This window comes from Hemiscyllium ocellatum, chromosome 10 (genome assembly GCF_020745735.1).
Source record: "Hemiscyllium ocellatum isolate sHemOce1 chromosome 10, sHemOce1.pat.X.cur, whole genome shotgun sequence".
Classification (NCBI taxonomy): Eukaryota; Metazoa; Chordata; class Chondrichthyes; order Orectolobiformes; family Hemiscylliidae; genus Hemiscyllium; species Hemiscyllium ocellatum.
Window position 1 is genome coordinate 65,702,270 of NC_083410.1, and position 17,014 is coordinate 65,719,283.

At 41.6% G+C, this 17,014-nt stretch overlaps 1 protein-coding gene across 1 annotated transcript in view; it reads right to left on the bottom strand.

Moving 5' to 3' along the window:
- Positions 1–17,014, bottom strand: part of pde10a (phosphodiesterase 10A) — a 231,097-nt gene that overhangs the window by 189,552 nt on the left and 24,531 nt on the right. The window contains exon 2 of the mRNA XM_060830963.1: positions 1,863–1,991. Within this exon, the coding sequence (XP_060686946.1) occupies positions 1,863–1,991 (129 nt within the window). The remainder of the gene's footprint in view (positions 1–1,862; positions 1,992–17,014) is intronic.

Consider the following 17,014-nt stretch of genomic DNA (forward strand, 5'->3'; position numbering starts at 1 on the left):
TAAGGATGTTGCCTCCATCTCTTCAATCTGTTACAAGTCACATGTTTATTCAGCTAATGAACAATAATAGGTTGTCAACGCGAATTTGCTGAAATGCAATTAACAAATTGGGGATGTTGTTGTTTCAGATGCGCAAACTTTTAAAACATGTGTTGGCTGTAATGTGGTTACATCACCAGCACTTGAAGCACAATTTTTCTATAGCACGGGGTTGCACAAGAATGCAATGATCGCATTATAGAAGAACAGACTGTATGTCATATCTCAGCTGTTGCTTTTTAACAACTAACCAAAAATCCTCATGAATGGTCGACTGCCCATATTAGGTAGCTATGGTCTCTAATTCCAAAATCTAACACATCAGATTTAGTTATATGTTGAAGCAACTAGCAGGATGTAGACAGTGGCTGATTTGCCAAAACCTTCTTGCAATCAGCACTTTAGCTTTGGCAGAAAAGAGCATTCATGCAACTTTCTTTGGGGTTCTTGTGGTTTTCCTGCCAAAAACTCCAGTGAACAATTGGAACAATATATACATTAATTCATGTAGACTTTGTTGACAATACAGATTGAATTCATGTCAATTACAAACAAATTCTTCTTTAAAAGCTAAATTAGTTCAAATATCAGCATTTTGACAATATAAAATGAAAATATTCTATCAAACACTTCAATGAGCGTGCTCATTCCAGGCAGCTAGATGATGAAGGATAGAACTGGATCCTATTCACTGCACACAATAGATTTAATTTGAAATGGCATGTTACAAACATGCACCTTCAAATCTAGCCACTGCAATTCCAGCGTGCACAAGTGAATCCCCAGTTAATATCACCAAAACACAATTAAAATGTTCAATATTCTACTAACAACTTGCATGCAAGATCATTTGAGAGAGCAGGAATATGATTGGAAATAATGGCCCTTTGTGGTGCAGTGGTAGTTTCTCTACCTCTGAATTAAGAGGCCTAGCTTCATGTCCAAGCTGCTCCAAAGATGTGTAATAACAACTTTAGATCAATTAGAAAACATCCTATCATCGAAATGAGATGCCAAAAAAAAACTTCCCTTTTGAATCAACAAGAACCACCAAATAAAAAGTTTGCTCTTAAAAATTGGAGAAACATTCTGCATCAAGTTCAGCAATGGGATTCTCCAACAAGAATTTGACGGTGTTTCTCCAAGATGTTAACACTACTGGTAAACTCCCAAAGTGTTCTGCCAGACAATTTGGCAGTTATTTTGTAGCTAATCATTGTCTCAAAGACACCTAGAGGAGCAAATGGTAAAACTTAATAAGGCAGCAATGAAAGCAAAACAACAAATCAATGAAGGGGAGAAACAGGTAAGATGCAAAATGGCTGGAAATAATAGACACGACCTTGGATTTGAAAATTCTATTAACTTTCATGGAGATATTTCATTTTATTCATATTCTCATGTAGTATTGACATCTCAAAGAATAAAATAAAATATAGATTATTGTATATAGACTGATAAATGATTCATTCTCAAATCATTGACATTTTAAGCTTTGAGTGGCTTTCCAATAAAGAAATCAAAATGAAATTATTTCATCACTGACAATTGTTTTCCATGTTTGAAAATCTTGCTTTCAGTTGAAATATATCTAGGTAGTTAACTGTAAGAATGACTATGCTAGTGTTTGCATCCAAATAGCACAGGCTTGATGCGGAAATACAGCAGTTACCACTCTACGTCTCTCAGTACTATCAACAACTATGTAGGAGATATATTGCGAAGCATGTTTTGGCTTCAGTAACGGAATATCTTAACGCATGAACCATAACTCTTACCAAATATATAGCTTCTCAATAACTACAGTGAAGCAGTAAGCTTACCATCTTGCTTGCTTTGTTTTTTCATCAGCCACCTTTCCAAAGTTTCAGCAGGAACGCTTTCTGCTACATATTCATCAAGTACATTTGAATGAAGAGATAGGTACGACTTTACTTTATCATCAGTCAGACCTGCAACGGTAAAAGACAATAAAAATAAGAGTGCAAGATTATTTCTACAGGGTTTCCATTCTGACAACCAATTCTTTTTTGGTCAATAGAAACCCAAAGAACAGGGGTGATCATTCCAGGGTAAATCATAAAACAGAGAGACACTCCTAAGTAGTCACATGAGAGTATGTATGTATATTTACCCCCTATTACTCAGTCTCTTGGTCTTACTTCATTGAAATCTAAATTGTTTTGAATCTTCAGGTTTGCTGCATTTTTTTGGCCTTTTTGTGTACTTCTTCCTTGGATTTAATACTCCCCCTAATTTCCCATGCTAGCCATGGTCTAACCACAATTCCCATTGTATTTTTACACTGACCAGGATGAATAATATTTGCAGTTACAGATACCATTAGTATCTTCTACTGTGATGGTCTCAGGCACAGTATTTATTCAACTAACCTGTTTCCGATTCCACATCATTATTTCCCTAATGTCATTCTCTAAGAAGCCCATTTTCACTTTGGCTTCTCTCTTCCTTTACATATACTTAAAGAAGCTCTTGCTGTCCATCTTGATATTACCCTCAAAGTTTATTTTCTCACTCATTTTTGCATTGTCACATGCCAGGTTTTAAAGCTTTCCAATCCTCTGCTGTAACATTTGCCACATTGTGTGTTCTTTCTTTCATGATGCCAAGCCATGGTTAACCATTGTTGGCTTGTTCCCTTCTTAGAATCCTCCTCCTTCACTAGAATGTGTCTTTGCTATGAACCACTCTCTTAAACATCTGCCATTAATCCTCAATGGTTTTTGCAGCTAACCTCCTTCCTAGTCCACTGCAATTAGCTCCTCTTTCATTCCTTTGTAATTAACCCATTTTAAGCCAAGCACAGTTGTTTCTGACCCAAGATCCTCCCTCACAACCTGAATGCTAAATTGAATCATCTTATGGTCACTGTTTCCAAGAGGATCTTTTATTCTAACATAATTTATTAAACTTGCCTCATTACACATCATTAGATTCAAAATAGCCTAATTGGACTTTTAACATGTTGTTCAAAGAAAGAGTACCAAATACATTATGGCTTCCTCAGTCAACGTGCATTGTGAGAAAATCAATAATAACAAATGAATAATTTATTAATTGACTGGAGAAGAGGTTGTGCCCTAGAACACAAAAGGCCTGATTAGATTCTGGATTACGGGCAGTAACAGAAATTGAAAAATTGATACTTCAACGAATTCCAATTGCATCTATTTTGTCATCCCTCCTATAAACATCAACACAAAAACCTACATGAATAATCAAACCTCAACATGTATCACAGCTCTGGCATAATTTCCTTAGAGCAGTAAATTTGGGAATTGAGGGTAGTCACTAAACAAATTTGGGAAGAATCTAGCAGCATTTATCTAGATACAAGTGACTGGAAGATTGAGGATATGGTTAACAGTTCATCACAAAATAACAGGTGGATAAGGGAAAAGGACTTTTAGGTGTATGGGATGAGAATGAGGGAAGATGGTTAGACTCAGGTTTACTTGAGTGAAGTACCAACATGAACTGGTTCAACTGAATGGCCTGTTTCCATTTTTTAACTTTGTCCATTTATATTGTCCTACAGACAGCGAAACTGAGGCAACCTTTCTACCTCTGCTCTCGCAACACAGTAAAATTAAACTGTCAAAGAATAAAAGACTTAACAATTTATTAAACATAAAATAACATGGAGAAAATTTAACGAAACTGTAAGCTAATTGACTTCTGTGCTTTAAAGCCAAACATTAATTCAGGGATAAATAAAAGGAAGGAAAAAAAACTGGTCAAATTACTTAACTGTTCTACAAAATGTGATGTTAACACACATAAATATACATTCCTTGACTGCTTTTCTCAAATGTTGATGTGGATCACTTTCTCAGTTGACCCAGGCAAATGCAGTGAGACTTTTAACTCAGTTTTCCTCTCCCTGAGCTTCTGGAATCTGGTGTATCAGATTCCACAGGGAGCTTTCAAATCTTCAAGCTGTTGCTGCAGCATTCCAGAAAATATCTTAGAAAAAATACTTAGCAAAAAACTTTAATTCTGGTTTTGCCCTGAGACTGATTGGCAGCTGTTGAATGTTGGAAAAAGTCAGCTGCTTGAATATGGGGGACAAAAACAGGTCGCTGGCAAACCTCAGCAGGTCTGGCAGCATCTGTGAAGAGAAATCAAAGTTAACATTTTGGGTCCATTGACCCTTTCTCAGAACTGAAGGTAACTAGAAAAATGTCGACTTATATGCAGAAGATAGGGTGTGAGAGGAGTGAAGGAGTAAATGATAGCCAAGGATAAAACCCAAAAAGAGAGAAGACAAAGGAGTTGATAACAAGCTGGCTGGGAGAGTGAACAGCCATTAGTGGAGACTGTTAAAGGCTAACAATAGATATAGTGTGTAATGGCAGACTACGTGATAACAAGGCCTGGTGTGTGGGGATGGGGACTGGGACACGGGGGAAGTTCGGGCCCTAAAATTGTTGAACTTGACATAGAATCCCAAGGGCAATAGAGTTCTCATGTGGAAAATGAGATGTTGTTCTTCCAGCATGAGCTGGAGCTCTGTAGCAAGTCTGAGACAGATGTTTGCAAGGGAACCGGGTGGTGTAGTAAAGTGGCAGGCAACTGGAAGCGGAGGGTCTTCTTTTGCAGGCAGAATGTGGAAATTCTGTGAAGCGGTGACCCAGTCTATGCATCATTTCACCTACAAAGAATGTTGGGGCCCTCAGAAACTGAGAAAGGAGGAGGTAAACGAGTAGGTCTAACACCTTTGGCGGTTGCAGGGATATGTGCCATGGGGCTTTGGGTGGGTGGGTGTGTTGGGGGCTGGCTATTGGGAGCCAAAGAGTGGACCAGGGAGTCACAGAAGTAACAATCTCTGTAGAAAGCAGATAAGGGAGTGGTGGCATCTCACTGGAGGTAGCAAATATGGCGCTGATTATGTTCTGGATGTGGATGCTGGTGGGATATTAGGTAAGAGCCAGGGATGTTGCAAAAAGGAAGAGAAGGGTAGAAGGTGAAGGTGGAAGTGCAGGAAATGGGTTGGATCTGGTTCAGGGGCTGATTGACAACTGCACTGGGGAATCCACTGCAAGGATGTATAGTCCAGGTAACTGTGGGAGTCAGTGGGTTTATAGTGGATATTAGGGGCCAGTCTATCCCCAGAAATGGAAACAGAGATGTCGGGGAAGGGAGGAGTCAGAGATAGACCAGGTGAAAGTAGGGGCAAGATAGAAATTGGAAGGGAAAGTGAAGTCGATGAGCATTTCTAATTCAAGATGAGAGGGGGAAGTAGCACCAATGCTTTAACAATATATCGAAGAAAAAGTTGTGGTTGGGGTCCAGAATGTCCCACGTCCCCCATGAAGAGACAGGCCTAACTGGGGCCTATTCAAGTATCCATGGCCAACCCTCTGACCTGAAGAAAATGACAGGAGTTAAAAGAGAAGTTGTTGAGGGTGAGAACTAGCTCAGCCAAGCAGAGGAGGTTGGTGGGGGTGGGCGGGGATAGTTCAGGCTTCCACTCCAGGAAGAAGCCGAGAGCCCCGAGACCATCCTGGTGGGAGTGAACATGTAAAAGGGATTACACGTACATGGTAAACAGGAAGCAACTTGAGCCTCCAAATTGGATTTTCCGAAACTAGCATAAAGTGTCAGAGGAATCACAGTTGTACACAGGGCAGAGACTGGATGAGGGGAGAAAAGACTGAGTCAAAGTAGGAAGGGATGAGTTCTGTGGGGCAGAAGCAATGGGTCTGCCCAGGCAGTCCTGCCTGTGGATTTTCGGAAGGAAGTAGAAGCGAGCTGTGTGGGACGGGGGGGGGGGACTATCAGCTTGGTGGCAGTTGGTGGGCGGTGGGGGGGGGTTGCGGAGAGATGAAATGAGGTCAGTGACTATTGTTGATATAATGGCCTGATGTTTCATGGTGGGATCATGGTCCAGAGAGAGATAGGAGGAGGTATCTAAGAGCTGCTGCTCAGCCTCTGCAGTGTAGATGTCAATACACCAAACTACAACAGCACCACCCTCATTGGCAAGCTCAATAACAAAGTCAGATTTGGATCTAAACACGCAGAGTGAAGTCAGTTCGGAGGGAAAGAGGTTGGATTGGGTGAGGGGAGCAGAGGAATTGAGGTGACCAATGTCCCATTAACAGTTCTCAATGAACAGATTGAGTGCAGGCCAGATGCATGGGGCCACAGCACCCTCACAGCCCCATAGCACCCTCCCCTGCAACCACTGAAGGTTTAACACCTGCCCATTTACCTCTTCCTTCCAATCCAAGGACCCAAACTTACCTTCCAGGTGAAGCAACACTTTACCTGCACTAATAATGCAACCACAAAGGCCTAGGATCATGGAGACACCTAGTGCACTAGTTGATGAATTTTGAGCCAGCAACCCTGATCTGTCCCAAAGCTGGGTTCCTCAATCAGGCACTGATTAGCAGAGCTACCAAACCAGAAAGCACCACTTTCTCCCTGTTAGACAAGGAGCACACAAGAAACTCAACAATCTTTGCTTTACAGGCTCCCCAGTTGGCAATCACTCTGCCTGTCACTGGTTGAATATCAACATGGCATGGTGAGGCCCTTAGTGAGCATTAATTGCCCTCAGTGGACATCTGGGCGCAAGAATCATTCATAGGCCTATCCATCCCAGATCTAACCAGCAAGATGTCGGCAAGTGTCAGAATCCTGACCTGGCACCATCCCACCCAAATAAATATCCTTTCTGCCATGTATCTTAATTCTGGAGGACAGCATTAAATACTGCCCAGACTGTGGCAAGCAAGGTTAATAAGATCTTAAGACAGGTGCGGTAATAATGGAGGCCTGGCTCAAAAATCTCTCCACTCTGCAGGCACCCCTGTCTCTATTCCTGATGAAGGGCTTTTGCCCGAAACATCAATTTTCCTGTTCCTTGGATGCTGCCTGACATGCTGGGTTTTTCTAGTACCACTCTAATTTAAACTCAAAAATGGACAAGACTAGTTATTACGAACTTCTGGAAACAAGGCTAACCAGGAAAGATGAGAAGTAAATTATGAAGGAAAGATGGCGGCATTAAAGAGATTATTATAGAACAGAAGAGAGAGGACATGGTCAAGGGATTAAGGACAGAAATCTATTTAGTTGGAGCTAAGAATCAATAGAAGCCCCATTACACTTGCCTACACATCCTTATAAACAACTAGCTGGTGGGAAATAGAAAGGAAAACATTTACAAGGAAATTACAGGGAGTGGCTGTATTGATTGTAATAAGGTCAGCCAGGTGGACCTTATAGAATGTGTGTTCCCTGACTGTACCATAATAACAGTCTTAATCAGGGAGCCCTGGCTGACAAATAATAACAGGAGTGTCAGCCATGCTGTTCAGTCTGAGAGTTGCCTCTGAGGGAGCTGGATCAGTGTCTGCGAGCCTCCACATGTAAATCAAGAATAACACGGTGACAAGATTCCAGCCTCTCAAGTGTTATTTTACTGGCAAAAACTACAAAGTAGTTATAAAGTGGAGTTTCAATTTTCCTGATGGGCATCTTGTCCTTGCTCACGTCTTTGTAGCCTTCCCTTCCAATCTCCTTGGCGAGATGTAAAATGTAAAGACACCACTGATGCTGGGAAACTTCAAAGTTAGTCACACAGTCAGACCACTCCTTCTTCCAGCAGTTGTCGGGGACTGTGTGATCTCCTCCCACACGGTGTGGGCCAAGTCAATAACATGACAGATGATAAACTGTTTCCAGAAGTCCATCATCACCAGGTTTTCATCTGTAGACGAGATTTGCCAGGTTGCCCTAGGTACAGGTTTCTGGGTGCAGTTTCAGTGCCTTGATGATTTCCTAGTGGACTAGCTAAATCACCGATGAGCAATCAGGTGGCACGAAGAGAACTTTGATAGTAAGGTGGGCACTCTGCCTGATGCTTACACTGGATGATTGCATTATCGAGGATGACAAGAACTTTGAGGTTCTTTGATTGGATGTACTTCTTGACTTCTGGAACAAAACAGTTGTTAAACCAAGCCCAGAAGATGCAAGTGGACACTCAGCCTTCTTTTTAGACCTTCATTGCACAGGCAAACAGTTCTTGCTGTTTCCTTTGAAATGTGAGGGTTCGTAGCCTGGTAGACCAGCAGCTTGCACTTGCACTCTCCCCTAGCACTGGCAGCATGTAGTGTTGTGGCACGATCCTTGAATCCCAGCACTTTGGTGACTTGCTTGGTGATCTACCTGCAGGACCCCATTTGCTTGTAGAAGCAGCTGGTTTTATCTACATTAAATACTTTCTCACTCCTATATCCTTTCTCAAACAGTTTGAAGAACATTGGCACGACAACGTTGATGATCTCCTGGTTTGTGGAACTTGTCTCCCCACTCAGCTTAATGTTGTGAAGGCCATAGCAATTTGGTAACCTTCCTTGCTCTCTTATTGCCAGTGAAAGACTTTGCCAGGTGCTCATAGATATGCAGCACTTGCTGTCACTGGGCATACCTTATACACTATAGTTGTCCTCTCTGTCACCATCTCCTCAATCCATAAACTAAGCCTCTTTTCTATCATTTTGTAGTGAATATCCCACACCACAGGTGTCACCTTAGCACTTTGAAGATTCCTTCAGTTTTTCTTACTTCAGCGTCTTTGCTCCTATTCACTTGAACAACAGACTCATTGAGGCTGAATTCACAGCTGACATCACCACTAGCCAACATGCCACTTGTGTCATATCCAACAACATTCACCTTTTCTGAACTTCATCATCCCCTTTTTGCATTTAGGCACAGTAGCTTGGGAGCTATCACAATAACACAAAGGTCAAAAAAATCCAAGACCCACGCAACCAATTTTGAGTTGCTGTGAAAGAGGTCATGGATATGTAATCTTTGCCTGTGGATGTTGATTACTTTTTGGCACAGGTATTTTGTGGATACAGAGGAATGACTGTCCTGTTTAAAATAGCTTTTACATCTTTACTAATTAGATAAACTACTTATTAAGGAGACCAAACGCTTGGGTCCAAACCTTATCACAGATCTGACTTTTTCCAACCCAAGCCGGTGTTCTTCCTGAATACTGCCCTCCATAAGCATAAGGTCATCCAATATTCTGCAGCACAGATCTTAAATTTCACCGTGTCCCGACCCTTTGTCACTCCTGTGCTTGCTGACTTACACTGGTTCCTGGTCAAGCAACGGCTCAAATTTTAAAGTGTGTTTCCAAGTTTTCAAATCCTTCTATCATTGTCTTTCCCTCTCTCTATCATGTAAGTAATTATATAGTTATGTAAAGGCTATCTGGTGGCAGGCAATTCTTCCGACCTGTTCTGGTACACAGCTCTTTCCATCAACCTCCACGAGCAAGGACTTGGGTGCTCGGGAGGATGAACGGGTCGAAGAAAGCCTTGTGGACATCTGCCAGATGGAAGTAGAGGAGGAGGGTGCATCATCAGGGGACAGTGGATAGGAGGACGATGTGTCTGCACCATCCTCACCCCCCACATCCAGTAACCAGCCATAACCTCCCCCAACACGCACAGCCCTAAGTACACAGAACTTTTCACCTTTATCAGTAAGGTACAATACACAATAGTTTATTCCATTAAATATTAATTTTTATTTATTATTAAAAGCCAAAAAACCCCAAAAATAATATGTAAAGTCATAATCTTGGGGTCTGGAACCCTATTATTTTTTTAAAAACCATAAGTTAAGCTCCACACTCACAAATTAATCATTCGCTGGGGCTTTCAGAAACAGAACCATCGCTGATATGGAGGAATGACTGCAGTTATTTTACTGCCAAAATAAAGTACTTGAGACAAATCTATTTCTAAATGTTAGGCAATAAATCCTTACCATGTGATCTCTGTCATCAGCACAGAGGGTGATGACCCTCACATGCTAACCTTTTTAAATCTTCTTCTGATACAGCTCTCCCACATTCACCCTCTGTCCCCCTCCAAACTGGTTGCTGGTTATTTTACATTCATTCATTTTTGTATTAACACTTAAATACAGTTCCAGCATCATCCAGGTCTTTTGACTTCAGAGATTTAATCTGTCAGGAAGTTTCATGACTCTTCTCGATCACATTCTCATCTGACTCAGAAGATCAAGGGTAGTTCTTCTAATTCTACTTTTGTGACTTTGATGGTTTTCATAAAGGCCAATAGAATATGATTCTTCCTACTTTTTAAAGTTTCACTCAGATACATGATTATTTGCCGTCATTGATATAATTAGGATAAGATTTCTCTTATTTATTCTTATAGTCCTTTCTGATGCATGTGTCAGATTTCTGTTGATTTACATCTGTCTGGACAATTATCCCTTCTCTTTTGACATCCGTTCCAAACCTTTTGAGATTCATATACTTTTGATAGAGAACGCTATCTCTTTTTTTTAATGTTCTTGTGTTATGCAAGGTTTCTTTGCCTTATAGTCTTTCATAACCCTGGACATTTTGTTCTAGGAGTATTTTCTTCAATGGGATAAGAAGCTGTGCTTTGAATCTTCATCCCAACAATAACTGAGGCGCTAATTCCCGTGGTAATGGAGTGAACTTGCAGTATAAGATTGTTACTTATAAATCGGTTTTCTTCCTTAAAAAGAATGATTTTATCATTGATCCCTTTTATTTCACCATCAGATTGTTGACGTATGTGAGAACATGTAAGTGACGTGGATGGACAAATTTTATGCCCTAAACACCTTCATATCAATAGGCATGACATGCCATGAATTTCAGCTCCCATACCCATGAATTATTCTCCTTTCAGTTTGTCAATTTTGCCACCAAAAGAATGAATGGGAAGGTACAGTAATCACAGGAACTGTCCAGTATGTACTGATATTAATAGTGCAAACGTGCTGAAAATTGAATTTCTCAATGTGTATTAAAAAATGTAACTAGTGTAAATTTCATGCTCACTTTGAATTATTAAAATTTTTAATAAGCTGCTTAAAACTAAACAGACAACAGTATTCCTAGAAATGCCAAGCAGATAGCTGCTGCTTATTGCACAGTGATTAACAACTTTTCACTAGAGTTGATGTTTTACTGGCCATTCTACAATGCAGAAAACTAAATGAAATTGAGCACACAGGTTTGTAACAGCACAACCCAAACATAATGGAAAACTCATCATTCACCTCATTTTAAAACTCAAGGAATAGGTTTAAATGCCTTATTTGTTGTAAAAAAAATTGGTTAATCTGATCTTGGAGTTTATTATCAATGCTGAAAGAACTAGCATGGCAGCGTTGCTTTAACACTTTTGGCACATTTCCTGGTCTTCAAGGATAGACGACAAACACTCATAGCAAACATGGTATTATGCATATGGCATGTACTTTCCCTAACAGTTATTTTCCCTACCATTTCCCTGCCTTGCAACAATGACATACAAATAAATATTAGCTTTCTAAAGTACAAATATCCTTCTTAAAGTGTGGCACCCAAACTGTACACCATATTCCAGGTGAAATCTAAACAGTGTCTTCTACAAGTTGGACTATCTCAGATACCTCCCTTCCTGGACCTCTCCGTCTCCCAGCTCCAGCAACCAACTCAACATGGACATCTACTGCATATCCACAGAGACCCACAGCTACCTGGACTTCACCTCCCCCCACCCCACCTCCTGTAAAAACACTATCCTTTACTACCAATTCCTCCACCTCTGCCTGATCTGCTCCTAGGAAAAGCTATTCCTCTCCAGAACATTCTAGATGGCCTCCTATTTCAAGGACCACAATTTCCCCTCCTACATGGTCAACAATACCCTCCAGTGCAAATCCTCCACTTCCCACACCTCTGCCCTTGAACCCCACCTCTCCAACCACAACAAGAATAGAAACCCCACGATCCTCACCTTCCACCCCACCAACCTCCGGATACAGCGCATTATCCTCCAACGTTTCAGGCACCTACAATCTGACCCCACCACAAGAGATATATTTCTCTCCCATCCCATATAGACCATCCTCTCTGAGACTCCCTCGTTAGGTTTGTGGGATATCGATAAATTAATGTTACTTCTGCAATTATAATTACTGATGCAAAGTAAATGAACTCACACCAGTGTGTAGATTAGATTAGATTACTTAGATTAGATTACTTACAGTGTGGAAACAGGCCCTTCGGCCCAACCAGTCCACACCGACCCGCCGAAGCGCAACCCACCCATACCCCTACATTTACCCCTTACCTAACACTACGGGTAATTTAGCATGGCCAATTCACCTGACCCGCATATCTTTGGACTGTGGGAGGAAACCGGAGCACCCGGAGGAAACCCACGCAGACACGGGGAGAACATGCAAACTCCACACAGTCAGTCGCCTGAGTCGGGAATTGAACCCGGGTCTCAGGCGCTGTGAGACAGCAGTGTTTCAACCAAGAGCTGAGTCAACAAGAATGGAAACTATGTGGAGGAAATGCATAATTGTTTTTTTGTATTAGCTAAAAATGTATGCAAGAAAGAAACAGGACTGCAAAACAATGGTAGAAATAGAGGCGACAAGATGAGATGCTGTGAGGGGCAGCACAGATGGAGGGAGTAGATAATGGTAAGCAAAGGATGTGTCTAACAATGATCTACAGCAGGATGAGATCAAACAGCCTTGTGAGAACAGGAATAAGCATTTTGTCACAGACAAGGCCGGACAAGACAAGAGATAAACAGGAGTAATGGGTACCGGTCTTAGGGAAGTGGAGGATGTAAACAGGGGAGGAGCAATGAGATAAAAAAAATATAGAAACCCAATTATATAAATATCGAGTATTCGTTGAATTCGGTGTGTTTGTCCCTGCCTTGTGGACATCACACCCACTTGCAAGTGTGAAATAAATGACACGACTGATTTAGATCTTGTCTCAGACTGAAATTATTGATGTGAGTGAGCTTTGTTTCTCACAGTCCACTCCCCCCACCAACCCATCCTCCACTCCCAGCTCCTTCCCTTGCCGTCACAAGTGATGCAAAACCTGCACCCATACCTCCCGCCTCACCTTTGTCCAAAGTCCCAAGGAATCCTTCCACATCCACCAGAGATTTTCTTCCACATCCAAATACCTCACCTACTGTGTCTGTTGCTCTTGATGTGGTCTCTTCTACATTGGGGAGACAGGACACTAACTTACAGAACATTTCAGGGAGCATCTCTGGGACACATGCACCAAACTCCACCGTCCTGTAGCTGACCACTTCAATTCTCCCTCTCAGTCCATCAAGGGCATGGAAGTCCTGGGCCTTCTCCACCACCAAATCCGAGCCACTCGACGCCTGGAGTAAGAAGGCCTCATTTGCTACCTTGGGATTCTCCAACCACAAGGCATCAATGTCAAATTCACCATTTCTTCCTCTACCGGCACTGCCCTCTTGAACTGCCCTACCTGTCCAGCTTCCTTCTCACCTATCCACTCAAACCAATCACCATCACCCTCCACTGCCATCTACCTATCATGTTCTCAGCTAACTTCCCCCACCCCCACTCTCCTATTTACCTTTTAGCTTTCTTCCCCCACCATACATTCCTGATGAAGGGCTTATGCCTGAAATGTTGATTCTCCTGCTCCTCAGATATTGCCTGACCTGCTGTGCTTTTCTAGCACCTCACTTTTTGACTCTGATCTCCACCATCTGCAGTCCTCACTCTCTCCTTAAACAAATTTAGCATAATGTCCCTGCCTTAGTACTCCATGCTCCCACTCTCTAACAATTCTGTTGTGTGGCACTGTATCCAAAGTCTTTTGAAAGTCCATGTACATCACATCAACAGTTTTTTTCTGTCAATTTTCCTGCTACCTCTTCCAAAAAGGAAAACTCCAAGTTAATGTTGACTCTTCTGAATTATTCCACATTTTTCCACGTGATTATTAATTTTATCCTGAATAATTGTTTCAAGAAAATTGCTCACCATTGAAGTGAAACTGATTGGTCTACAGTTGCTGGGAGTATTTTTATTAGCTTTTTAGAACAAGAACATAAAATTTTCAATTCTCCAGTCTTCTCACACCACCGTTGAATTGTCCTGGGCAGTATCTGCCTAGTGAAGAAAGAGAGATGCAAAGTATCTATTTAACACCCCTAAGCATCTTTGCTTCCTCTTTGCCTCCCTTATCACCCCTATTCTTCTTTTCACCACCATTTATTATTGATGTTGGTATACAATACTGAAGGATTTCACTTCATATCAGCTGCTGGTCTTTTTCATAGTCTCTTTGTGGCTCATTTTTGGTCTTTCACCTCTATTCTGAATCGTTTACATGCAGCTTGGTTCTCAACTGTACTTGTCATAAGACCAGCACTTCTTTTTAAATTTGTATCCTATCTCCTTTTTCATCCAGGCAGCTCTCAATTCAATTTTGAGGACAGGTACCTTGACTGTGCCCCAACCACCTCTCTTTAAAAGATGAACCGTTGTTCAGCTACTGTTTACCTTGCCAACCTTTGATTCAGCTCCATTCTCTTTATCAAGTTCATTTAAACATGCAAGAGATTAGCAAACATCTTTGAAGTCAAGAGTGCGATGCTGGAAAAGCACAGCAGGTCAGGCAGTATCTGAGGAGCAGGAGAATCGGTGTTTTGGGCAAAAGCCCTTCATCAGGACTTTGTCAGAGTCAGAGATGTACAGCACTGAAACAGATCCTTTGGTCCAACTCATCCATGCCAACCAGATATCCCAACTCCATCTAGTCCCACTTGCCAACACCCGGTCCATTTCCCTCCAAACCTTTCCTATTCATATATCCATCCAGATGCCTTTTAAAATGTTGCAATTGTACTAGCCTCACCACTTCCTCTGGCAGCTCATTCCATACATGCACCACCCTCTGCATGAAAACGTTGCCCCTTAGGTCTCTTTTATATCTTTCCCCTCTCACTTTAGACCTATGCCCTCTAGTTCTGGACTTCCCCACTCCAGGGAAAAGACTTTGCCTATTTATCCGATCTACACCCTCATGATTTTATACACCTCTATAAGATCACCCTTTAGTCTCCAACGTTCCAGGGAAAACAGCCCCAGCCTATTCAGCCTCTCTCCATAGCTCATATCCTCCAACCCTGGCAACATCCTTGGACATCTTTTCCAAACCCTTTCAAGCTTCACAACATCTTTCCAATAGGAAGGAAAACAGAATTGCACGCAATATTCCAAAAGTGGCCTAACCAATCTTTAAGGATTGCTTTAAAGTGCAATTTTGAAGGAACACCCACGTTATACACCAAACAGATTCCTTCAAGCAAGTCAAAGTAGGACACTGTGGAGAGATCTGGGTGTTAGAGTGCCAAAGGATTAACTGCAGCTGCTGCAAGTGAAATGGAAAGTGAAATAAATTATAGCATTATTTTAAATGAGAATTAAATACAAAAGTAGGGACACTATTCTTCAGTTATACATGGTGTTGATGAGACTACATCTGGGAGTACTGTCTACAGTGTTAGTCACCTCCCTTTTTATACCCTTTCTAGTTTAACAACATCCTTCCTATAGCAGGGCGACCAGAATTGTATGCAATATTCTAAAAATGTTTTGTAACAGCTTCAACATGATGTTCCAATTCCATATTCAATGCCCTGACCAATGAAGGCAAGTGTTCCAAACACTTTCTTCACCACCCTGTCCACCTGTGACCTACTTTCGAGGAAATGTGAACCTACACCCCTATGTGCCTCTGTTCAACAACACTCTGCATGGCCTTACCATTAACTGTGCAAGTCCTGCCCTGATTTGCCTTACCAAAATACATCATTTCACATTTATCCAAATTAAACTCCACTTCTTGGTCCATTAGCCCATCTAATCAAGATCTTGTTCTACTCTTAGTCGATCTTCTTCACTGTCCACTACACCACCAATTTTGGAGCCATTTGCAAACCTACAACCTGTACCTCCTATATCCTCATTCAAATTGTTGATACAACAATGGACCCAAAACTGATCCTTGCAGCACACCGCTGGTCACAGGCCTCCTGTCCAAATAACAACCCCCTACATGCCACTGACTTTGCATGAAGTAGATAGAATTGAAATTTCTTTTAGAAAAGCCGATTATAGTATTTTAGAAATACTATAAATTACAATGTTTGATACATTAAATAGAAGCTAGTTAAAATTCATGACAATTTACCTGCACCAAGGCAGTAGTTAGGTAGCCAGTTACACCTATATTTTATCATGTAAGTACTTAGAGTCTTAGAGACGTACAGCATTGAAACAGACCCTTCGGTCCAAATCGTCCAAGCCAACCAGATATCCTAACCTGATCTAGTCCCACCTACCAACACTTGACCCATATCCCACCAAACCCTTCTTATTCATATACCCATCCAGATGCCTTTTAAACCTCTTCCTCTACCTCTACCTCTTCCTCTGGCAGCTCATTCCACACATGAACCACCTTTTGCATGGAAAATGTCCCTTAGGTCCCTTTTAAATCTTTCCCCTCTCTCCCTTGTCTATTTGTCCTATACATGCCCCTCATGATTTTATAAACCTCTATAAGGTCACCTGTCAGCCTCTGATACTCCAGGGAAAACAGCCTCAGCCTATTCAGCCTCTCCCTATAGCTCAAACACTGGCAATATCCTTGTAAATCTTTTCTGTACCCTTTCAAGTTTCACAACATCCTTCCTACAGGAGGGAACCCAGAACTGCGCATAATATTCCAAAAGTGGCCTAACCAATGTCTTGTACAGCCGCAACATGACCTCCCAATTCCTATACTTAATTCTTTGACCAATAAAGGAAAGTATACCAAACGTCTTTTTCACTATCCTATCTACCTGCGATTCTACTTTCAGGAAACTATGTACCTGCATTTCAAGGTCTCTTTGTTCAGCAACACTCCCTAGGACCTTACTGTTAAAGGTGCACAAGCCCTGCTAAGATTTGCTTTTCCAAAATGCAGCACCTCGCATTTGCCTAAATTAAACTCCAGCTGCCACTCCTCAGCCCAATGGCATATCTGATCAAGATCCCGTTCTCCTCAGAGGTA